The sequence below is a fragment of the Schistocerca gregaria genome, chromosome 2, assembly GCF_023897955.1.
Source record: "Schistocerca gregaria isolate iqSchGreg1 chromosome 2, iqSchGreg1.2, whole genome shotgun sequence".
NCBI lineage: Eukaryota > Metazoa > Arthropoda > Insecta > Orthoptera > Acrididae > Schistocerca > Schistocerca gregaria.
The window spans coordinates 456,711,415-456,737,842 of NC_064921.1; the positions used below are offsets into that span (position 1 = coordinate 456,711,415).

At 38.1% G+C, this 26,428-nt stretch overlaps 1 protein-coding gene across 5 annotated transcripts in view; it reads right to left on the bottom strand.

Moving 5' to 3' along the window:
- Positions 1 to 26,428, bottom strand: part of LOC126325636 (nucleoprotein TPR-like) — a 263,392-nt gene that overhangs the window by 106,437 nt on the left and 130,527 nt on the right. For all 5 annotated transcript variants that reach the window (XM_049995265.1, XM_049995267.1, XM_049995269.1 and 2 more), the window contains exons 21-25: positions 24,066 to 24,290; positions 18,711 to 18,915; positions 14,753 to 14,895; positions 7,658 to 7,774; positions 5,278 to 5,414 (exon numbers count right to left, since the gene is read on the bottom strand). In XM_049995265.1, coding sequence (XP_049851222.1) covers positions 5,278 to 5,414; positions 7,658 to 7,774; positions 14,753 to 14,895; positions 18,711 to 18,915; positions 24,066 to 24,290 — 827 coding nt within the window. The remainder of the gene's footprint in view (positions 1 to 5,277; positions 5,415 to 7,657; positions 7,775 to 14,752; positions 14,896 to 18,710; positions 18,916 to 24,065; positions 24,291 to 26,428) is intronic.

Consider the following 26,428-nt stretch of genomic DNA (forward strand, 5'->3'; position numbering starts at 1 on the left):
AGATTTTTGTGGTTACATATCAAGCTTGTTGCCATGCATGACCTGCTGAAAGAGTTTTGTCAAAACCCGATATTGGCTGATGTGACAGGATGTTCAAATCGGTGTGTTTTGGCAAAACTTTGTGTTTGCCTTTAGGAAGTTAAAGCAAAAGTCGAATGCAAACTGTGCTTTTCTTCTGAGGAACCTGAAGGAAGAACAAAAATGTAGGACATCACTTTCAGTGATACCGTGAGGGTATTTCTGAAGGGGGGGGGGGGGGGGGGGGGGAACAAAAAAGAATGAGAAGAAAAGCAAAGTGACCTGTAGGAAAGCACTTGCCACCAGAACCAACGACAGGAATAAATTAGTGATTTTCAGAACAACGTTAACTTCTGATTATTACTCAGTTCAAGATAGCTTTGCCAGGCAGAAGGAACATCAAGAAAGAAGCAAAAAAGAAAAATACTGTTTCAGTAAAGAGCAGCATACGGAAAATGGATAGCCAGACAGTACCTGTATGTTACATTTCAAGCAACATAATGGTTGTTCAAAGAAAGACACTCGAAAGGAACAAAGCCTGGAGAAAAAATCAGTTAATAACAAACAACAGCTTGCACAAACTTTGTGCAAAAAGAGGAAATTCCAAATACAGTTAGAGTATATTTTGATATACAACTGAATCAGCAACACCAAAGCTTTCCATACGTGAATTATTCTACTCTGGACAGGTTTGGCTACATAATTTGTGCATTATGGCTCATTCCCGAGCACAAACAAAGTAAAAGATTGGTTTTTATTTTTTGCTTGGAACAGGACAGCGAGGATGCAATCAAGTAGCCTCTGCTCCATTTGATTTTCTCAGAAACCTTGAAGTGTACCAGCCAGAACATGATTCAAATTAAAGTTGTTTAAATTACTTCTGTACCAGACCAAATAAAAATACAGCAATGATGTGCACACTAACAGCCTTCATGGAAGAAAGCAGGTAATTTAATAATATAGCACATTATTTTCAGACTCGGGATTACAGGTATAATCCTAACAGAGTGTTTGGTAATGGAAAAATGAAGATATTCTTTCACTGACTGAATAGTATCAAGTGCTGGAACAACATGGCATCGTCATGATACTAAATAAGATTGGGAAGCAAAGGTTTTCAAGTATTACATCTATGATGCTTTTCAAAATAACTGTTCAGCGAGTGTGGCTTAAGCAAAGTCTAGGAAGAAGGTATTGTTGTCAGTACTGGATACTCACAATAGAAGTCCTGTAGAGGTTGAAGTACAGAAATCCAGAAACTGCAACTAGTAAGTGAGGAAAGCTGATACCTTCGAAAACAACAAGGTCAGCAAGAAAAATAACAACGTCTTGAAACTCGTGGGACATTGTAATGCACCAGAAGCAGATGAAGAGTTTTATAAGGACATTGTTTAAAGTAATCAATGGATTTCCATTTTATACCGTTGTAGTCAGTATTTTGTGTTAATTTCAGTAGTGTTCTGCTTATCAAACATTTATGGATAAGTATTCTAGTAAAGTCTCATATTGTAGTTTAATATTGTTCTTCTTTGGAAAATAAGCAGTGAAGTAGCTTTCTTACCAATTAATGTTAAGGATCCAAAAAAATGTGTTTCTTGCTAAATTTGCCTTTTTTTTTAACATTTATTGAGGTGCCCTTTTTTTTTGGGGGGGGGGGGGGGGGGGGGGGGGCGAGCTCAATTGTGTGTGAAAGCATTTGTTCTGAAAGTGCCACAAACCAGAAAGGCTACTGTATGCTGCATTTAATTTATTCTTTTAACAAAAATGTCAAAATATGTGGTAGGTCAGTACCAAACAGTGAAATCTATGTACCTTATTATGTGAAGGAGAGAAGACATCTGGCAATTTACCTGGATTCATGTGAAGAAAACTGACACTGAGTCAATGAACAGAGATTCAGATCCCTTCCTAATTAATATGTTAGTTGGTTTTAATGTCAACTCACCCAATCAAAAGTTTTGCAAAGATTTGGTAGAACCTTTTACTTACAAATTCAGAAGCCTTGCAAACACCCAACACTTTAAGGGGGTGAAAAGTGTGGTAGCTCTTAAATAATCGTTTCATTCTGACTTCGTTTGACAGTGAAATGGTATTCATGCTAATAATATCCTGTGCAAACCTCTCTGTAACTGCACCAACCTACATCCACGTGAACCTACTTACTACATTCAAGCCTTGTTCTCCTGTAATTGTTATCTTCCCCCCCCCCCCCCCCCCTTTCTTCCTTCTATTAGCAAACTGATGATTTCTTGATGCTTAAAAATATGCCCATCAACCAATCTCATCTTTTAATGAAGTAGTGCCATAAATTTCTTTTTCCCCCTCTAATTCAATTCAATACCCCCCCCCCCTCCCCAATTCATCATTTGATCTACCCATGTACAGTCTTCTGCATTTTTTTTCTATAGCACCACATATTCTCTTCCTGTCTGAATGCTTGTCATCCACATTTCACTTCCATACAAAGCTACACTCCACAGAAGTATATTCAGAGATGACTTTTTAACACTTATATTGTATTAGATGTTTAATTCCTCTTTTTCAAAAATATTTCTCCTGCTATAGTAGTTGTTTGATGCAGCTATCCACACTAGTCTACCTTGTTCAAGCCCCTCTTGCCTTTTATACCCCCTCTACATTGGACATCATCACAACTTCTTTTTCTGCCCAAACAGCAAAAGTCTTATATTACTTTTAGTGTCATTTCCCACTATAATCGCCTCAGCATCACCCCCATTCAATTCGACCTCATACCATTATCCTTGCCTGACTTTTGTTGATGTTTACAATCTCTTCCATCCCAAGGCACTATCCATTCCTTCCTACTGCTCTTTTAAGTCCTTAGCTGTATCTGACAATTACAACTTCACCTTGCTTTCTGAATTTCTCCTTGGTTTCCCTCACAACTTGTTTAACGTACCAATTAAATAACATCGTGGATAGGCAACTACCTTGTCTCATAGCCATCGCAACTATGGCTCCCCTTTCATGTCCTTCAATTCATAACTGCAGTCTGGTTTCTACATAAGCTGTAAATAACTTTTCACTCTCAGTATTTTATTCCTGTTACCTTCAAAATTTCAATAAGTGTAGTCCAGTCAACATTGTCAAATGCTCTAAATCTACAAAATGTTCTAAACGCTGGCTTTCCTTTTTCCCGGCTATTTTCTACGATAAGTCATAGGTTCAGCATTGCCTCTCATATTCCAACATTTCTTTACAATCCAAACTGATCTTCCATCCAGATCACCTTATATCAGTTTTTTTCCATTCTTCTGTAAACAATTTGTGCCGATATTTTCTAACCATGACTTATTAAACTGTAGTATTTGCACCTGTCAGTATCTGCATTGTTTGACATTGGAATTATTATTTCTGCTTGGAGTCTGAGGATATTTCATCTGTCTCACACATCTTGCACACCAGATGGAAGAACTTTGCCATTGCTGCCTCTCCCAAGTATCTAAATAATTCTGAGGGACTTTCAACTACTCGAGTGGCCTTGTTTCAACTTACATGTCATTCAATGTTCCATTAAATCCTGCTCACAGTACCATATATCATATTTCATCTTCGATTCGCTTTCTATAATACTGTCTTCAAGTTCGTTTCCCTTATATAGACCCTCTACAAATTACACCAGAGAAAACTTCAAGGAGATGTAAAACATTCCAAAATGAGATTTTCACTCTGCAGCGGAGTGTGCGCTGATATGAAACTTCCTGTCAGATTAAAACTGTGTGCCCGACCAAGACTCGAACTCGGGACCTTTGCCTTTCGCGGGCAAGTGCTCTACCATCTGATCTACCGAAGCACGACTCGCGTCCGGTACTCACAGCTTTACTTCTGTCAGTATCTCATCTCCTACCTTCCAAACTTTACAGAAGCTCTCCTGCAAACCTTGCAGAACTAGCACTCCTGAAAGAAAGGATATAGTGGAGACATGGCTTAGCCACAGCCTGGGGGATGTTTCCAGAATGAGATTTTCACTCTGCAGCGGAGTGTGCGCTCATATAAAACTTCCTGGCAGATTAAAACTGTGTGCCCGACCGAGACTCGAAGCTGTGAGTACCGGGCGTGAGTCGTGCTTCGGTAGCTCAGATGGTAGAGCACTTGCCCGCGAAAGGCAAAGGTCCGGAGTTCGAGTCTCGGTCGGGCACACAGTTTTAATCTGCCAGGAAGTTTCATATCAGCGCACACTCTGCTGCAGAGTGAAAATCTCATTCTGGAAACATCCCCCAGGCTGTGGCTAAGCCATGTCTCCACTATATCCTTTCTTTCAGGAGTGCTAGTTCTGCAAGGTTCGCAGGAGAGCTTCTGTAAAGTTTGGAAGGTAGGAGACGAGATACTGGCAGAAGTAAAGCTGTGAGTACCAGGCGTGAGTCGTGCTTCGGTAGCTCAGATGATAGAGCACTTGCCCGCGAAAGGCAAAGGTCCCGAGTTCGAGTCTCGGTCGGGCACACAGTTTTAATCTGCCAGGAAGTTTCGATGTGAAACATTGCTTCAGGAACAAAATGATACGAACTGATTTCCGGAAACATCATACAATGATGCTACAGAGTGTTGAAGTTATAGATGCCAAATCCTGCACATTTATGTACATGCAGTGTGATTCCAGGATGATGATGATGATGATGATGATGATGATGATGATGATGATACTAACATTCAGGGACAATGGAGAAGGATAAATGCATCAATTTGAGGTCCAGAAATGAACTAGTCAGCAGTTAAAAGTGAAAATTGTTCTAATACCTCTGACAATGGGATACATGCAGCAGTACTGTTGTTGCTAAGACTGTAAGACAATCATCTTTCAAAGGAGGTAGTATGGAGAAAAACACTAAAAAAAAGTCTGGTAAACATGGACCCTAAAACATTTATCTTTTAGTTTGTAAGTGTAATTTTAAAACACCATGTATATTCCTTCCACTTTCCACTAGAATATGCAATTCATTAATATATACTGGCAACAAAAGACACAGTTCAAAATTCTAAGGCTTGTATTAGACTGCGTAATTTAAAATTAATATATTAAATAACTTCCATCTCCCTACTGCCCCCCCCCCAAAAAAAAAAAAAAAATAAAAATAAAAAAAAAAATAACTTTCCACTCTTTGTAGTGTGTGTTTCCTGAACTATAACTCACTTTCATAATGAAAGTCAAACACTTACAGTAAACGTAATTCAAATTCCTCTTAACAACAGTCAATATAGAACAACAATTCACTACAAAATGTCTTATTTTGGAGTACTTACGTTGTCTGGTTATTATAAGAACTGGAAAATGCTGTAGGTAAAACTGCAGCTGTACGTGGCTGTGAAATGGGGCGAATGCTGGCAAATGGTGTTTCACTTCTACCGGTCCATGGTGTGACTGCTGCAGATTGCTGGGGCTGCAAGCAGCAAAGCAATAGATAACACAATAAAAAGAATTTAACTCAAAACCTACAGTATGATACTTCATGAGAAAAACCACTCCGTTAGGCAGACAAATAAGGCTTCACAACTTGCATTCATACCTCTTAAAGGAAACATTTTCAAGCTTGCTTTATTCTGGAATAGTAGTAGATTTCTGTGTTTATTTGTGTCCGTCCTTGGGTCTGAATTTTACTTATCCAAGTTAGTATCACTAATGTGTACAGATTAATATAGATTTGCATGAAAAAATGTGACTAAACTTAATTTGATTTTTGTTGCTAGGTTACAGATGGGATGAGACAATAGCATGATATGCACTCTTCACTATATTCCATTTGGATTCACTCCACCTCCTGAACCCCTTGTCTTCAACCACCCACAAGCTACAATGCCATTTCGGATATGCATGCAGTGTACGCTGGTGTCTCTTGGTGTGTAGCAAGTACAGCCCCAAATCCAGGGTTTTAAACAGCTGGCACCTTGGTCACTGCAGAGCCCCAGTGTCATTTTAGATTTAGTGCAGTACAGGAGACATTCCACTACTACAACTGCTTTTAATGTAATATTTTCTGAAATTTTTTATGAGCACCGCAACTACATAGCTGTCTTTACAGATGGGTCAAAGCACGGGGGACCCCATTGGTTGCTCCGTCATTTCCCTGTGTTGTTGTGTCCTCAAGGTCCAACTGCCTGAAGACTTTACTGTCTTCGACACAGAATTATAAGCAATCTTGGGGGCACTGGAACAGGTGAGATGTTCTTCCAGAGCTAAATTTCTTGCCTGTTCCTATTCTCTAAGTGTCCTTCACTCTCTCCAATGTCTGTACTCAGCAGATAAAAGTAACCCAGAATATCCAGGATGCCCTCCTCCAACTACAACGACTGGGGAAGGTGGTGTCTTTTGCCGAGTACCAGGGCACATGGGTACTGTGGGATATGAAAGGTTGATCTACAAGCGAAAGACATGTTGTGATCCTCAGTTATTTCAGTGTGTCATCCCCATGCATGCTATTACCTCACGTTGAGGTACAAAGACATACTGGCAAGACGAGTGGCTGGAAGTGACAGACATTAAACTATCTACTACAGCCCAAAATGCGGCCCTGGCATACCTCCTTACAGCTATGTCGACAGGACAGAGTCCTCCTTACTTGTCTTCACATATGCTAGAGCCTTATGACAAATGGCTTCTTACTTCGGTGAGAGGACCCTCCAATGTTTGGAGTTTGTGGTGTACAGTTCAGATGCACCACATTTTGTTGGACTATGCTTTTTTTATTTTCTGGCCACCAGGCTACAGTGGATTTACAACAGACCTGCCCTTTATTTAAAGTACTGTTCAAACACATGTGGTTCGATTTTTAAATTTTGTGAGCTGACCTACATCATTCCCAAGATTTTAAGGAGATGGTTTTAATGTGTTAAAAGGGTGACTGGCTCACAGATATTTTTGTAAGTAGTGAGACAGTGATATGTGCCTACGCCTTTCTTTCAGCTCCTTTCTCATTTTATTTGTTTTAATCTCATGGACAGTTACTTTTACTTTTTCTCCATTGTTTCGTGAGAGTGTGAGAGAGAGATTATGTGGTCATTTAAGAGTGTGTGAGTGTGGAACAATTTTTGAGGTTGTAGCCACATTCATTTGTTTTAATGCGTGGGAGGGCACTGATAACCTCGCCACTGAGTGCCCGGAACCTCCAAATGCCACACCTGAATCCCCCCCCCCCCTCCCACACACACACACACACACACACACACACACACACACACACAACACACACACACAACACACACACACACACACACACTATTTAATTCAAAGTATTCTTTGCTCATTACTTCCTTTAAGTATCAATAGCTCTTTCACATTTACATTTAAAAATTTTAGCATATCGAATAGTGCAGGTCTGAAACTTCCCGACATTAAAATTGTGTGTTATTCTGACAAAGCCTTTCTTTATCATATGTTTTCTCACAGGACTGGTAGCAGTAGAAGTTCCATAATTTTTACGGAACACAAGAGAGAACACTGGGATGGTGGGGTCCTTACATCTGCATTCACTAAATTTCAGTAATTTAAGGACACAATGAAAATACAACTGCCACTTTAGAAGTCAAATTGAAATAAGGAGCAAGATTATTCCATTTCAAAATTACCGACAATGACACATTACAAAAATGAAACAATAAAAATCCATAAATTTGTGAACAGACTTGCCTGTTGTGCTTTAGGTGATGATGATGGTCCTGCCATGGGCTTAATATTGGCAGTAGGTGGTTCCGAGGTACCTTTTTCTGTTGAGCCAGAGCTTGTTGATGGTTTGGAGCCTTGCAACTGCACATACAAACAGAAGAAAACTAACCACCACATCACCAAGTGTAATGTCATTCAAAAGTTAGTATATATTAAAATCAATATTGATTCTTACATTACAATTGGATGGCTAGTACTGTTACAATGTCTGACTCAATTTTAAGGAGGGTTTTGTGCACCAGAGATCTGGCTAATGAATGAAACACAACTTGAAATTTTACTTGCGTTCAGAATACTGGGAAAAAATAACGAATACATCGGATTTCTCAAAAATGTGAAATACATCTTGATAGTTATTGTTGATGTTTGTTCAGAAGTTGCAATGCTGCATGTCTAAGAACGTATTTACCATGTACACAATATTAAATCAAATACAGTACATAAAAATATTAAGCAAAGCCTACTGCAGAAAGTGGAATATTAGTTCACATTGGATTTACAGTGTCGCAGGAAAACAAACTAATTAGTTTACAGAAAAGAAATCACTAAGTCTTTAAATATATCTCATTTAATACCCACTTATCTGTATTTATTAATGTCACAAACAAATATGGCATTATCTGCAGATGTTTTGGTACTTAAAAGAATTTTTATTTACTTGTATTTCTCTGGCAGTTGTTAAAGTCTTGCCTAAATGGAGGCCATTAGAACTCAAATTTATGTGGAATACCTTTAGATATGCTTTATTTCACTTTCAATTATCTCCTCAATACAGTCTCCTACAATCAAGTACCACCATCTCCGTACTGACTGTTGCTCTAAACGCTGTAAGTGACTGCTAAAATGAACTACATTCATAGGTATACCTCAGTGTACCACAAGATGTCTCTGTCTTGCACTGCATCAGTGGTTTCAAGTAAAGGACACTGGTACTCTTTTTAAAAAAAAGTAAATAAAAATAAAAAACTGGTAAAGTGGTGTGATGGTTTCATGCAGAAATTACTGGTACTCAAAGGGTTAAATCAGCAGCTCGAAGGCTGCAAGAAAATATTACTGTAAAAAACAAACATAACAAAAACTAGTAAACATGATACTGCAAAGTTCTGGATAGAACACAAATAACAGGAGTAAAAAGTAATCGCTCAACATACAACGGAAATGATGGGCAGTCAATAAGCGCATGAACAAGACTGAAAACACTCCTGAGCTTTCAGTCAGTGTCCTCCTTCACAGCTAACCAGAACACAGATTGTCCAGGTCTTAACTATGCAATGTGTTGGTATCCTTATTCCTTCCATTATTTGTTTACATACAGTATCAAAGGATTTTTTTCCCTGACAATGAGAATGCAAAAGGTATGATAGTGCCAACAGAGAAGGAGATGGACTGTACAAGCAAATGTCTAAAAGCTTAAGTCAAGTCAAATTATGGCAGGAAATACATGTTGCAGTGTGCATCAGGATCCAAGCATCTGTCCCACAGCAGAACAAGTAAAATGCTCACAACAAATATTTCACTGATAATATACAAAAATGTGTTATTAGACAAATTTTTGTGACACTATGAACACCACAAGGAAATATCACATTTGCCAAAACTTCACTGATTTTTGATGCAAAGAACTGAACTTCCAGGCTGGCAAGGAAACTCAGAAAAACTGTTCCATCTGTAGCATTTGATTTTGTAAGGTGCTAGAACGAACGAGTCATTTCATGTAGATGGGAGAACATACTTGCAAAGAGAACATACTACCTAAGATTTTTTTATGTAAAAATACAGCAATCGAATTTCTGAAGTGGCCAGTGGTTTATTTAGACAAACTGTGGGTTCATACACACTATGTTTGTAGTAAATGATTCCAAGTGACAGTTTAAAACTGTGCCAAGCAACCTTTCATTGTATAAATGCAGATTCAGTTCCATCATACCGCCTCTGCGAATATAACATGAAAACTTTGGACTACCAAGTGGAAATGGACAGAAGAGAATTTAAAGTATGTACAGGCAAAACAAGAAAGCCAATATTTTGGCATTAATTAAGCAGCACCAACCTGCTTCTCTTTATTCTACTGACAAAATTTCGCAAGAAAATGGTTTCCTTTCTACTGTTGTCATACCAACTAGATGTAAATCCTATAGAACTAGTCTAGAAAGTTACAAATAAGAACCATGGCCAGAATGGGTCATTCCATGTCAAATCAACACAATTTTGGGAAATCTTCAGAATTGATCTCTCAGATTTCATGATTTTTGGCATGCAGCAATAAATCATAGACTTATGTAAAAATACCAAATTTCAGTTATACAGCACAATTATTTTTGAAGATATTAATTGTTAAAGATTTAATTTGAAAAATCATATTTTGGCACCTTTAGATGCCCACAGGCTGGCAACTGGTGGTGATATAAAACTGGGAGTGGTCTCACTTTAAAGCTGTTGAATGGGGCTTTAACATGATATGCCACAAGATGGGCGCTACAGTTTTAAAAAATCGAAAATATTAAAATTAATTTTTAAAATTAAATTTCTCAAAAAGTGGCAATTTTAAAAATTCCAAAAATTATCGAATATAGTTTGTACTGTCTTAATACATATAGCAAAATTATGTCATGGGACCTCCATGGGATCACGAGATACAAGGCTTCAGAAATACACGTTTGTAAATAATGTACAAAATTTGTAAAATTTTGCTATGCAGTGTGCAGGACACTATTAAATTAATAAAATGCAATGATTACTTTTTTTAGTGTACCATGTTTGGAAAACTGAAGCTGATTGACCTACAAATAGAGGGAAATCCCCTTTTACTCAGATAAGAAGGGGATTTCCCTCGTGGGAAATCCCCTTCCACAAGGTGAAAGCTGATTGGTCAAGCAGACAAGACTACTCATTTATAGCCAGTGTAGCATCAAAGTTGCTCATATGAAGTTCATTTGATGTTTCCTGTGATATTGTATGTTTAGAATAGAGCCCATTTATTGGCCACTGCACTTTTTCTTGTTAATTTCTCACTGTTTTTCCCTTGCATGATGAATACCACTGACAAGATAGTAAAAATGGATTGTTTTAATCCTTTTAATAAGCCCAATCACTCCCATGCAAGAAAAGGTTTGAAACATGTTACTTCATGGATATGTCACTCAATTCCAGTAACACCTGAGTTATCCAAGGTCTGTGACAGTTGTAGGAAGCAGCTGGCAAAGTTGAAAAATGAACTGGAACTAGTAACATACAAGAAGAAAGTCAGTCTCATACTGAAATTGAAGAAGCTATTGATATATAGTTTTCAAATGAATGTGAAGTTCTGAGTTCTCTTAACAGCTCTCTTTTAGAGACGGGAGAGTCACGTGTAGGCAAAAGGAGGATGCAATCCAAAATTTACTCTACTAAGAAGGCCAACAGAATCAATGTGGCTGTCAAGAGAGAATTGCTAGCGTATGCATCTAGCAATGAAGAGCATGATGATTCACAAGGTGAGTTCTTAACATATGTAAAGAAGGTAAACAACAGCTTCACTAGTAGGAAAAAGAAGCTTCAGCTGCTGACTCTTATGCCTGACAGCTAGAGTGTGAGGAAAGTAATGCTGGAATTTTCAGGTTCTAACTACTTAGTCCGACAAGCGAAACCAGGAAAAAGTCTGTCAACTCGTACCATTCATATTGTTAAAGGATTTTTTACAAGTGATGAAATGAGCAGAGTGATGCCAGGGATGAAGGACTTTATATCAGTGAAAGACAACAGCACAAGTGGTATTAGAACATGTTTCAAAAAGGTTGATGCTTAATAATTTAAAAGACGCATATATAGTTTTCAAAGTAAAATTCCCAACTGTAAAAGTAGGATTTTCTAAGTTTGCAGAACTTAGGCCTAAAAATTGTGTGCTAGCAGGCCAGAGTGGAACACACTCAGTCTGTGTGTGCACCACTCAACAGAATGTGAAGCTTATGTTTGAAAATGCAAGAATGAGTTCAATGACGGGTGGCAAAATTAAAACATAAAAGGACTACCTGCAAATGATGGTTTGCAGCCCACCATCAACTGACTGTTTCTTTTCAAATTGTGTTTCATGTCCAGCTACCAAAAAGATTAGAGAACTTTTGGAAAAAGCATATGAAAACAATGCAACTGAGACGTCACATACCGACAGTGGATATTTGTCGATCAATGTAACTTGGAAATAATTCAAAAACCGGTAAGTGAATTTGTTGATGTATTTTGTGAAAACTTCCTGTCCTACTTTGTCGTAACTTCACAGCAAAGGAACAAAGTGCATTTCTCAGACATACCAAGGTAAATCTTATGGAATGTGAAGTGGTTGTCACTTGTGGCTTTTCTGAGAATTATTCGATCATTTTGCAAGATGAGGCACAATCATATCATTGGTCAAATAGTCAGGCACCCTTTTGTGGTGTATTTTAAAGAGAAAGAAGTCAAACATTTAAATTTCGTAATAATATCAGACTGCCTCAACCACAACACTACAGCTGTCTACCTGTTCCATACAAAGTTGATGGAATATCTGAAATGCAAGATTCAAAGATCTCCCAAAAAATTCTTCTATTTTTCCGACAGCTCTGCGGACCAATACAAAAACAAAAAAAAAACTTTATTAACTTGTGCAATCACAAGCAAGATTTTGGAGCTGAGGCTGAATGGTATTTTTCAGCAACAGCACATGGCAAAGGACCATGCGATGGGCTGGGGGCCACAGTAAAAAGACTAGCAGTCATAGCAAGCCTACAAAGACCATATAAGGACCAAATTATGGACGAAAGGCAACTGCTTGAATGGTCACATCAGAACATATCTAACATAGACTTTGCATTTGTGGTCCTTGAAGAATACATTAAAACTGAAGAACTGGCCAGCCGGTACAATACCGCTGTAACTATATCAGGCACCCGGAAATTTCATGCCTTCATACCTCTTAAATGTGGAACCAAACTAAATGTGAAATTATTTTCTCTCGAAGTTGTTTAAAGCATATTTCCTGATGTAAAGGACATACAGCAGATTTTATTTGCAGATATTAGTGGGTATGTAACACCAATCTATGGTGACACTTGGTGGTTGAGTTATGTTCTGGATGAAGACGAAGATTGCAGTAAAGTGCATGTTACATTCCTCCATCCTTCAGGTCCATCCACTTTTGCAGATGTGTTATGCAAAGTGAACCCATCACTCAGACTGGCCGAACACACAGTTTACCAGACAATGAAGTGAACAAATGTGTGGATATCTTCCAACGACTGAAGTCTCGATGAATTAATTTGCTAACACTTAACTTTATTCAAAATATTTGATTTTTAATGTTACGCTTACTTTCTCCATTAAAAAATGTAAAAGTAATGGCTACTGCTTGTTTCATTGTAATGTGTTGCTCGTTTCATTCAATGAACTATTCAAAATTTTCTGAAACGATACTAATTCTGGTATTTTACACAAAACGTGTATTTCGGAAGTTCTGTATCTCCGGATCCCATTGAAATCCCATGATAGAACTTTGCTATATGTATTAAGACATTACAAACTATATTTGATAATTTTTTGGAATTTTTAAAATTGCCACTTTTTGAGAAATTTAAATATTAAAATTTAATTTTTAAATTTTCAGTTTTTTAAAAATTGTATCCCCTATCTTGGGGTATATCATATTAAAGGCCCATTCAACAGCTTTAAAATAAGACCACTCTCAGGTTTATATCATCACTGGTTGCCATCCCATAGGCAACCAAATGTGCCAGAACATGAAATTTCTTCATAATAAATTAAATATTAAAAAATTAATAACTTCAAAAATAATTGTGCTACATAACTGAAATTAGGTATTTATTCATAAGCCTATGATGTATCATTGCATACCAATAATCATGGAAATCTGAGTCATCAAGTCTGAATCAGTGTGTTGACTTGACATGGAATGACTCAAATATGTAGCCTGTGACAGTGCTTGTATGAACACTGTAGTATATGCTTCCGCTATCTCCTCTCCCTGTTTTTTGAGTGTAAACACAGTGGTGCTGCCATTTTGACCAAGCAACAAGTGTGATTGCAGGGCGATATGTGGAATTTGTTTGTAGACGAAACATCTCTTCTTCCAAAGCTCAACAGAGAAACCAACAGAAAGAATCATATGAAGATTCAAGAATGAAAGATAGCAAAAACAAGAATTAGAGGTAAGTAATCCGTCAAAGTGATGATACTGTTGGAAAGAAAACATCAGGCATTTATATTATTTTGAAAAATCTTTAAGTGAAACATGAAACCAAGGTATAAATTAATGAAAATGATACAAAATAATCCAAATTTTCTGAATTGTTGAAGTCACATGGTCCTCACAAACACACATATCGATATTTAGAAGTAATGACAGCTCTGCTCATTTGCCTTTGAGCCAAGAGGCAATCTTATTCTGATCTAACTACAATGAGACAATAATTTGCTTCAAGAACCACACATTGAAAGATACTGCAAAAATAAAGCCATACAGAAAAACCATGTCTGAAACTATTTTATTGCTAAAATACAATGAGTGCTCTATCATCTCTAGAAATTTTACTGGCAGAGGAGTTTCAAATTTTGACAGTGTAGTGAACATTCCTATTTCTGTGCACATTTATTAGGATGCTGCTATGTCTCTGACCAAAGTTTTGGGGTTATAAAAGATTTTTGTAACAGTGGAAACGGAAGAGGACACTAAATTCAATAAAAGAAATGAAAACCAAATTAGTAGACCTAATAACAACACCGTTCACTAATCCAGTATCCATTTTTCAACAATTCTTTTGTAGTCTTCCAATAACTGTTTCACCACACATCCACCTCCTCCTCCTCCTCCTCCTCCTCCTCCTCCTCCTCCTCCTCCGCCCCCTTCTCATTCTCAAATTAGAAATCATCAAATTATTCGAGAGTCTTAATCCATAACTTTTTTTAATGGCATTCATTTAGTTCTGAAAGAGAGCAGTATTAATGACAGCCTAAGCACAAGTTGGTGCATATATCCACAACATTAAGTTGAATACGAAGCTTTCAGTAAAAAATCTACTGCCCACTACCTACCTTCTCAAGCTGTCTTTGTATATGCTGAAGCCTCTCAGTCTCTCTCTGTTTCTCTGCTCTTAGCTCAGCATTTTCTTTCTCTAAGCGCACTATCCGCCCCTCGTACTGTGACGTCAAAGATATTAGACGGGCACTGTCTTCTTCTGTAAAAACGAAGAGTAAATCAAAATATAGTAAACCTCCTGCTCCAATAGATCCCCATGAACAGCAGCAACAACTGCATACAAAGGACAATGGGACAAAAACAAAAATGATCACTGAACAACTCCAATGCTTTGAAAAAAGAAATATTCCCTGCTTAGTTGCATGTATTCTGTAATTTATTATTCACCGTTTTGTACTTTTTAATGTGAATAAACAAAAGGACACACATTTTAGAACCTTACCTGAAATTGTTCTACATGGTTGACATTATTGTAACTAAAATATTCAGCAGGAATTATCAATTTTGTTGCTCATGGTATTACAGAAGGTTGACAATAGATCCTTGCTTAAGTAAATTTGGCAAGTAACATGATTCTATGGCTCAAAAACAAATTAACTATAGAAAATGCCATAACCAATAACCTTTTTATTAAATGTGAGCCATAAATAGTAGATAAACTCTAACAAGCAGGCTGAAGGAGTGGGTATTGTATTATTGGGAGTGGTTGAGGGCGGGTAGGGAGATTGAGGAGGAAAGGGAGGGTGGGGAGAATGGTGATGGAGGGCAGAAGAGAAGATGGAGAGAAGAAAAGATAGGAGGGAAGGAGGAGTAGTAGGGACAAGGGAGATAAGGTGGGAAGGACTGACAAGGGGAAGACCTTCAGAGACTGCTTATGGATTCAGCTCAAATTTGGTCACTTTTGTACAACCTAAAATGAAGGACTCTAAGATATTTTGGCTCAACACCTTCCCCTTTTTGAGCAAATCGCTGCTAAAGGTTATGACAAGCAAATGACTCAAAATTGGCGCGATCGATAGATAATTGTAAATAGAGCACTTTTCATCATCAGATATGTGGTCTACAAATGCATACTTTCCCAGAAATCAAGAAAAGAAACTTTTACAACTGCCGCTTATGTACCCACATGGTGAGCACTTTTGGCCAAGAGCGCCGATAGTGCAACGGCTAACGGAACTTGCAGGGAAGTGGAGAACCCGGGTTCGAATCTAGAGGTAACCCAACAGATTTTATGTTTCTCATTTGTATTTTTTCCATATCTCAATTGATAAGAACAGGAGGGTTAGTAATGTAAATAAATCAATAAGGAATGACAAAAAAAGTAGCAAATAAATTTCTCAAACCTCTTGGGATAGTAAACAACTAAAATGTTACTCCTGGTAACTTTACAATGGTTCTTCCAGTCACTGTTACGTGTCCTCACTTTTCTTCGAACAACTAGATGGATGGTACTTGTCATATAAACGTCTGTGGCACCAAGAACATCTAATGAATGCTGTCTTTCAACAGCTACACTGTTCCTTCGGAAGAGTTGGCGAAAAACAAACTTGGATTACGTTTAAAAATGACTTTTTCGGGAATTAATTTTGATGTGTACCACACATACGATATCATTGCCTGAAAAATTGGTGAAGAAAGTTGGTTATGAATTATGTTGTGAATAGTTATTGTATCTGTGCTGTTGTGTAATTAACGGTGGGTTTCGAGAAGCACACTGCAATTCTGAAGCCTCGAAACAAAGATTTCACCTGGCAATAAAAATAAACATGGCACAACTGCCACACAGATGGGCAATTTGGTGGTACCACTTTTACCATGCAAGTCAGTTGACCCTCGTCATCTATAAACATAGTGATATATATATTAGAGAATTAGTTTGTCCACCCCAGGAATCCAATATTAGACAAAACTTGTTATCAGCAACGTATAGTTTTAAAACATTATCAAGAAATGTTCTGTAAATTGCATTTGTCAATTTCCCGGGTTTGGAGCTAGTAATGTAAACATTTTTCAATGAGTCTGTTAAGCAACTGACATATTCTATAACACGAGGATCAAATGTAATACAGGTTTCTTATAAACACAGGAAAACCTAAGGTAACTCTGTCGCATCCTGTTCGATCCGTGTTGATCACGTAATCATGATTAAAACAGTCATAAGCGACTGTGTTTGCTCGGTGAAAAGAGCCGGCACTTTCTGTATATCTCCTATATTTTATACCTCCTTGTGGGAGACGTATTTAGTGACTTGGCATTAAAAAATTTCGTATTCCGATTTGAAATTCCTTGCCCAAGATAATGATGGATCAAATGTAAAATCCTTGTTGGTAGTATGTTGAAACATTGCAGCTGCAGCCCACTCCTGGAGTATTCTAATTGCTACATTCTCGTTATGACAATGAGATTCGAAAAATTGGTTGTATGTCTACTTATTTATCGCCTGGTATTTGTCATATCGTGTCCCTCCTTTAACGATACCATTTTCTCACAGTTTTAGGTCCATCTTCCTTTTCAGAGCTGTTGTTGCTCCTTTCTTTTGCAATGTTTGTAGGTTGCAGTTTGGATGATTCCCAGCTAGCACTACCACCTTTACTTTTACTTCAAGGGGTATAGCACTGTAGTTCAGTATTTAGTAACCAGTACGTAATACTCACCAGGAACACATGAAGCACAGATTGCCTGCAACATGGACATTTCCAAAGTGTTATGAGCATATTGCGATTCAGTAGTCATGATATCTTCCACTGAATCACCTTATGCTTCGCCTTAATGGTACAGTTCTTTCAGTATCAACAAAAGTCATTTCGTTCGTCAGCTCCAAAAATCACTCAATGTGAAACAGATCTGCCCATTTCCGATAGTGCATTCCCACTTTCCGTAGGCTGTGACAGGCTCTCAACTATACATTTCAGTGCTGGCCAAACAGGGTACACATTTGAGTGAATTCCTTTGTCTATCTTCAAAAATAGCTTGTTAAAGCAAACCACATACATTCTCAGAAAATTTGGATATTCCTACAACCTCTGGGTCTCACATCTTGTGTCCCTTCTTATTAGCCATATCTGAACCCAACAATCTCTGGCTTTTCATTCGCCATCATTGTCCTGCCCTCCTAAGGAGGGTCCCATACACTGACAGAACTATAGTTGCAACAACAACTGCATCTTTCATGAACAAAAATTCTGTATCAATGTAAACTTAGATAAAAATATGCCTGTGAAAAAGAAAGTCACTATATAACATGAACCACTGAGCTCATAATTCAGAACATTCTGTGACAGGGAACAACAATTACTTAATAAATAGGAACTTTGAGCTCTCAAAATTTTTTAATTTGAATTAATAATAGCTCTACAAGAAATAAGACAATACCACTTGTGTTCTGCTTGCTTTTTGGGTGACGTTAACCAGTCTGCAGTTTCAGTTGTGCAGTTGTGGCACTGTTGCCAAGGTGTACCCCTTATCTGCATCATGTAGTACGAGCTTTATGTAGACTATCATTACAATTCCACGTAGCAGTTAGTGAACTTAATTCTGTTGTCTTGAATAACCATCATAAGCACATCATAATTCATTGAATATCTTAAAATGACTGACTTAGGAATAAGGTTGACATCGAAAATAATGAATTCTACAGCCGAACAATGTTGAGAATCCACAAAGTCCTTCTAATACACAAACACGCTAGAAATTAATATGTAAAGAAGAAAAAAAATCATTATCAGTGACTGCACTACATAATATATCTTGCCAATAAGCACTATAACATGCATGACAATGCAGCATAGAAAAAAAGTAAAAAAATGAGGCAGTCATTTATCACTATTTTGCTAATGTTATCCATAATGCGTGAAATTCATATTATTATTATTATTATTATTTTTTTTTTTTTTTTTTTTTTTTGCTATAACAGAACAACTGAAACTCAAGTATTAATATATAGTGATATTGATATTTGCATTTTCTGTTTTATTCAAATCTTTCAACTACTTTATTACTTCAACATTCTTGTACCTTTTATCTGCTCCACAGCTCCTACCCTTTCCTGGGCTTCTTTCAACTGATTTGTCAAAGCACTCTTCTCTCCCGTCAGCTGCACTATTCTTTGTTTCAAATTTTTCAGCAGGACTCGTGCTCTTTCATCCTTTTCAACTGCATTCATCTTGAGACTTTCATTTTCTTTGCGCAGGTTTTCTGCTTCATCATGAGAGCTTGTTACCTATAACATGCGAGTTATATTAGTGAGTTATGAATTTTGAAACGCTTATTACCTGAAATGAAGTCATGTTTACTTTCAGACATTTTAAAAGAATGTTGATCTAATCTGTAATAAATTCAAGTTACATGTCAATGATATTACACATTCATGTTTCATCAAGCAACACTAGCAACCCCATAAAATGGTTAACCACCAGCAAGAAATGGTACCTCACAGTTCAATAGTATCCTGGCCTGGAATGCATCTAAAGTTTATTTCAGTTAAATGCTGAAGTAGACTTTACTGTTATAAGCAATGTGCAGCTTCTGCTGTACTAAGAAATGATTTTCTTAAATCAGGTCCTGAAATGAGTGCCAGCTCACCAGCACTACCTCAAGAAGTATCCCGCCATTCTCGCAATTTCCACAACATTTTGTGGAACCACAATTCCCCCCAGAACAATCCACTACAATCCACTCCCCTGTGATCACTTGCATGCCCCCTTCAGCAATGTCTTTTATTCAGTGAAAATGAGAGGACAACTGATAGTCTATATTTGACATTTTTGAAGGAACCATACATTAAGTCACTCAGCAAGATTTCAAAGGTCCAGTGAATATCACAGTGTGATTTAAAAGATGCTTTGTTAGGAAAGAAAACACACACACAAAGTCATTCACACAAGCGAGCACACCTTACGCACACAGGATCACCATCTCCGGCAGCTCAACTGCAAAGCAACTCATGTACCCTGGAAGCAGCAACCTGGAGGGGATGGAAAAGGAGAAGGGATAGCAGGTTATAGGTGGCAGGAGAAAAGAGTGCTGCCTGGCAGAGAATGTGACTGACTACATTGCCCACAGCTTCAGGAGGCTGTAAGGAAAGGGGGAGGGGGGCGAAAAAGGAGAGGAGCAGGAAAGGGAAAACAGTCTTGTGCTTTGGCTGGGGCAGCACACAAAGAAGGTGATGGGATGAAAACAGGCAGGAAGTGATGTACAGAAACTGTTGGGTAGAGGGTGTGAAGTCAGTAGGTTACCATAGGCTGGTGCCAGGATAATTTCAGGAGCAGACAATTTGTTGTAAGGATAGAGCTCATCTGCGCAGTCATAAAAGCTGATGGTGAGGAAAACACAGGCCACCAAGGGTTGTGAAGTGTCAATTTAAATAATTCAGTTACATGATGGGCCACAAGGTGGTCTACTTTGCTCTTGGACACAGTTTGGTGGTGGCTGTTCATCCTCGTTGACAGCTGGTTAGTAGTCATACTGATACAAAAAGCTTCCAATAACTGCAGCAGAGCTGGTACATGACATGGCTGCTTTTACAGGTTGCCTAGCTGCTGATGGGGTAGGGTAAGCCTGTGGCAGGACTGGAATAGGAAATGCTGGGTGGGGGTTGAGTAGGTCTTGCACAGGGATGTGATCCCTGTGGTACAGGGTAAGTTGAGTGTGACATACAGATGGACTACGATGTTGTGGAGGTTGGGTGGATAGAACTTGAGGAGTGGTGGGAGGGATTTTGGATAGGATGCCCGTAATTTCAGGGCATGAATGTAGGTAGTCAAAGCCCTGATGATGTGATTCAACTGATTGCTGCTTCTGTTTTACGTGACAGCTCCTTTCCAGTCCAAGTCCCTGGAGATAGCAGGTCATGTGTGCGTGCAATGTGCTTGCTGCTTGCTTTGTGTGTGTGTGTGTGTGTGTGTGTGTGTGTGTGTGTGTGTGTGTGTGTGTGTGTTCCTTTCCTAATGAAGGCTTTGGGTGAAAGCTAAGCGTCTAACTGTCTTTTCATTGTGCCTGTCTGAAACTCAACATTTCATCTATACGGTGAATAGCAATCTACGTTTTTCTTATACTGTCGTTAAAAAACAATTTGATTTTTATATTCTGCTTCATCTAAATACTAGAATCAATCACAGAGTTTACAAGGTCGGTGAATGTCTTTAAAAAGTTCTGTAAAGCATGCTATTCTCACAAACAAAACTGTAACATGTCTCAATTTACATTTACAAATGTGTTTTAATGCTAATGATTTTCAAGCAGTGGAGAAACTAATTTTGCAGATTAGTAACTCTTTTAGAAGTAGTGCTGACATGCCAGGCAATATCCAGGTAGTTTACATTGATTACTTCTCTTCACACCTCAGTTCCAGTAGTTATGAAAGCAGTAGTGGATGTGATCCATTGGACACCATAAATGGAAATCTGGAGTGCTTTCGCTGATTCCAGAATTGATGCATCACCAGTAAGCTGAATTTTTTTTTTATATTACAATTTATGGCTATGGTAATGGAAAGTCATCAGTTTGATTCCTAATTTATGAAACGTGATGTCATATTCAATGGTACATCATCATTAGTACAACTACAATTCCTGTAATATCCATAAAGGCAGTATGAAAATCTTCTGAAGACTGTGAGGAGAGGAGAACTTAACTATAGCAGAAACCAATTCTGTCTGTAACACAGATTTACTTCAAATGACAGAAATGAAGTTTGTGCACTTGACCTACCTTCAGAAGTCTACGGTTAATGCACACCACAAATGTGGCAGTTCTTGAAGAATGGTTCTGGCTGTAAGCAGTTTTCACAGCGGGACCAATTTAGTGATAAAATTTTATGAGTTTAAGCTCCTATGTGATGGAAACAATTACCTTGATTATTACAAAAAATGGCCATTCACTCAATCTTTTATTTACTGTTCAGTTGGCACCTTCATTGAAGATGCTGAAGTGCAGACAATGTTTGAGAATAAGGTTTGGGATAATGGCATTCCAGTCTAGGGAACTACTTACTTATTTGGTCATGGGAAGTGAAAATGTGATTTAAGAGGCTGGAAAAACTTTTCTTGAGGGAAGATCTGTTGTCATTAATACAATGGTGATATGTCAGTCTTGTAAATATAATAGAACTTGTGTGATGAACAGTAATACACTTAAATACCAGAAATTGCTCTGAGTTTGAAATTCAGAATTCCATTGTAGTTATCTTTGACACTTGAAATATGACTGTAATAATAACTAAAAAATGATAATTGTTTTACAGGAGACTACAATGACATACATTATAAACAGTCATTCAATAACACTTAAATGAACACCACCACCACTCCTCCATTTGACTGTATTATTGTTTAATTAATTATGACCCAGATTCTGGCCTTTTATGCAATTTACAAATAAGCTCAATCACTTGAGAATGGGATAAAAGGCTGAAACCTGGGTCGTAATTAAATAAAAAACAATACAGTCAAATGGCAGTGTGTTCATTTAAAAACAAACTTTATAATTTGTAAATGTAAAATTTGTTAAAGAAATCCATAGCTCCTTAAAAGTTTTGCCTTCTCACTTTCCCACTTCCCACGTTTATTTATTTCAAAAAAATACTGTAAAAACCTGGAAAGGCACATGAAAATATTTTTAACTAGTTATTGTGTCCCTATAAATAATGAAGCTGTAAAGTTCCCTTTAAAATTAATGATGCAGCTGTAACATTCTACACAACTTTGTAATTGATTTTCCTATAATTCAATAAAATCAGTCTTACGACTTAGAAAATTCTGTTTTAAAGCTACAGACCTCTAGTTTTCACAAAGTTGATGTTCATTTCAAGTACTGTAGAATAGGTAGTAAAAGAAAAATGTGATATTCTGATTTAAATACTGTTCCCAGGAAATGGCCACACACATGTAATGCACAATACACTTCTACATAATGCATGTGACTTGCATTATTACCTGCATTTCAGAAATTTGAAAGCAAGAATTGTCTTTGTAACATGTTCTTACCATTCCCTTTATCTAAACTTAGAAAACACAACTCTTTGGACATCAATTTTACCACTTTCTCTTTTTCTTCCTCTCCTCTATTTCTACTATTTAGCTTTGAACAAAAGTGCTATCCACTTACCATTCTCCTAGCTGTCTTCTCTTCCAAATTTCCTTTTTTGTGTTTATCCCTCATCCCCCTTACAAAAAATTTCATTTTCCATTCCAGTTGTCTTTCCCTTTATTATGCATTCGGAGTCATTGTTATATCATATTATCTTCTTCGTAGTCCTTCCATATCTATTATCATACATTTAGCCTGACCTTTCTATGACTTTAAAGCTTTCCAATTTCAAAGAATGGCCGCTCATTTTGTACTATGGTGAAATAGTGGAGAACACACCATGGATATGATATGTGAATTGGCGTGGCAATAACTGAAACTACGGCTTTATCGTGGAGGTGGGTCTTCTCATGAAATTTCCATCGCAAACTTTCTCCTCAGAGTATGGAAATAATTTGTTGGCACCCATCTACAGAGGGAGGAATGATCATCAAAATAAAATAGGAGAAATCAGAGCTCGCACAGCAAGATTTAAGTGTTTGTTTTTCCCGCATGCTGTTCTGGAGAGGAATGGCAGAGAAACAGCTTGAAGGTGGTCTGATGAACCCTCTGCCGGGCACTTAATTGTGAACTGCAGAGTAATATTGTATATGTAGATATAGCTGTCACTTGCTGCAAGTTTTTTATTGCTAGCTTACAATTACTTCATCTAATGTGTCACCATACGTGTTCTCACAGGAAGAATGTTCTCTCTAAAAATAAGAGGAGGGAAAGAATTGGCGAGTGGGGGCACAGATGTCTTTTCATAAATGCAATAGATACGGTCATCATTATACTAAACAACTAAAAGAGACGACTGACTGAATGATAAACAATGAAGAAAACTAGTATGCATGACTTCATGAAATCAGATAACTATACATAGGAAGTAGCCAAGGATGTTTTCTAAAACTGCACAAAAAAAGATGGCATTTTAGTTTTGAACTTAAGTATTTCTTCTTTTTCTTGTGCCTTTGTCAAACAGTTTTGCAGGGTCGGCATGGTTATAGGCAAATTTGGCATGGTTAATTTAAGGGGTGACCGGATGCCCTTCCTGTTGCCACCCCGTTACACAAATGATGATGATGATGATGATTATGATGATGATGGTGATGACAACACCAACACCCAGTCCCCAGGCAGAAAAAATCCCCAACCCGACTGGGAACTGAATCCTGGACCCCATGATCCAGAGGAAACAATGCTAGTCACTACACCACGAGCTGCAGACTAGTTTTGAGCTTAAGTAATACTTCATAAACACAAATACTGAACTGCTTATTCTATGTTGCATCTGGTCCCTACCTTATCATTCAGTTCCTTAATTGCATCTGTGTGTCTCGTTTCAGCTTCTAACATGAGCTGTTCCATTTCTCTGCGTCCTTCTGTGCGATAAAGTTCTTGTGTCTCTGGTGGAAGAGGCTCAGATGCAGCTTTTTTCCTTTCGTCATCCCATTTCTGCTTCTGTTCTTCCATAGTTTTGCTCAGCTCTTCAAACTGAGTCTTGTATTTCTTTGCAATCTTGCGAACCTAAAGAAATTATTATAAACTGATTACAACTGTAAGTAGAATTTGAAAGGTTAGAAAAGACCAGTTACTTTTGGAAGAGAGTTACTTCATTTTCAATTCAATCCATCGTCAGATTCATACATTGAACTTATTTAATTATATTTCAATTTTAATGGTTGCTTTGCCAGGTAACCATCGTGTAAGCCCACAATATTTCCAAGAGTGGCAACAACCTCATCAAATGGTAATTTATGCTCGCATGTCAGATTCAAAGATTTCAGAAGAATAAACATTTGAAGAGTTGAAACCCTGATAGTAGTGTGACATCTGCTGAATACTAAAATTTTTCCCCAAAAGTTGCAAGGACTGTGCAATATTGTTGAAGGATACAAAGTAGGACACAGCCCAGTCTTTTACACAGCACACAAACAGTTCGGCAAGTGTCACTAACATCAGACAAGAACCTTGTTACTAGCAGAAAATCTGAGAGTAAATCTCAACAGTCTTTTTCTTACACTACATAAATTCTTATACTATTACATTTATTGATAAATAAGACTGCTAAATGTTATTTGCAAATAAAAAGAGCAGCTTTTATGGAAAATAAGGGACAGGGAATTTCTTGGTGGAGGCAGCAAGGTGGTGGAAGAGACACGAGATTGGATACCCTGTAACAGAAGCACGGCGAAGGTAGACAGAGGCAGAAGGTTGTCACTGTGAAATATGGGACAGAAATGGCAGTCTGCAGAGGTCACTGGCACAATCCAATGAAGAAGGTACAAGACTACTCCCATTCCAGCTGACACTGTCATTGCTGAAGTTCCACCCAGCAGCTGTTGTGAGGACCTCACCCAGAATTACTGAGCTTCAGCCCATAAAATCTATGCTCTAAGGATAAGATGAACAACAGTCTCTGAAGTAAAGATGGATGTTGTTTGCTGCACCTTGTGTCGGAAGTGACCTCCACCATCTTGTAAAATGACCCTTGCAGCTTTAAAGCCTTGATGGAAGGATTTTTTTTATCAACTGATTTTAATACTATAGGGATAGTTCTCAGAATTTTATTTATGTAGCCTACCATGTTTGTTAGTATCTGGACACTGCCAAAAAGCACACATTTTTTTTTAATATTAGGTGCATTGTGCTGCCACCTACTGCCAGGTACTCCATATCAGCGACCTCACTAGTCATCAGACATCGTGAGAGAGCAGAATGGGGTGTCTGCGGAACTCACGGACTTCAAATGTGGTCAGGTGATTGGGTGTCACTTGTGTCATATGTCTGTACTTGAGATTTCCACAATCCTAAACATCCATATGTGCACTGTGTCCAATGTGATAGTGAAGTGAAGTGGAAATGTGAAGGGACACGTACAGCACAAAAGCGTACAGGCTGACTTCATCTGCTGACTGACAGAGACCACTGACAGTTGAAGAGGGTCATAATGTGTAACAGGCAGACATCTATCCAGACCATCACACAGGAATTCTATACTGCATCAGAATCCACTGCAAATACTATGACAGTTAGGAGGGATTTCATAGTTGAGTGGCTGCTCATAAGCCACACACCACGCCAGTAATGCCCAACGACGCCTCACTTGGTGTAAGGAGCATAAACATTGAATGACTGAACAGTGGAAAAATGTTGTGTGGAGTGACTAATCACGGTACACAATGTGGCGATCCGATGACAGGGTGTGGGTATGGTGAATGCCCGGTGAACATCATCTGCCAGCATGTGTAGTGCCAACAGTAAAATTCGGAGGCAGTGGTGTTATGTTGTGGCTGTGTTTTTCATGGAGGCTTGCACCCCTTGTCTTTTGCTTAGCACTATCATAGCACAGGCCTACACAAATTTTTTAAGCACCTTCTTGCTTCCCACTGTTGAAGAGCAATTCGAAGATGGTGACTGCATCTTTCAACACAATCGAGCACCTTTTCATAATGCACAGCCTGTGGCGGAGTGGTTACACAACAATAACATACCTGTAATGGACTGGTCTGCACAGAGTCCTGACCTGAATCCTATGGAACACCTTCGGGATGTTTTGGAACGCCGACTTTGCTCCAGGCCTCACTGACCGACATCAATACCTCTCCTCAGTGCAGCACTCTGTGAAGAATGGGCTGCCATTCCCCAAGAAACCTATCGGCACC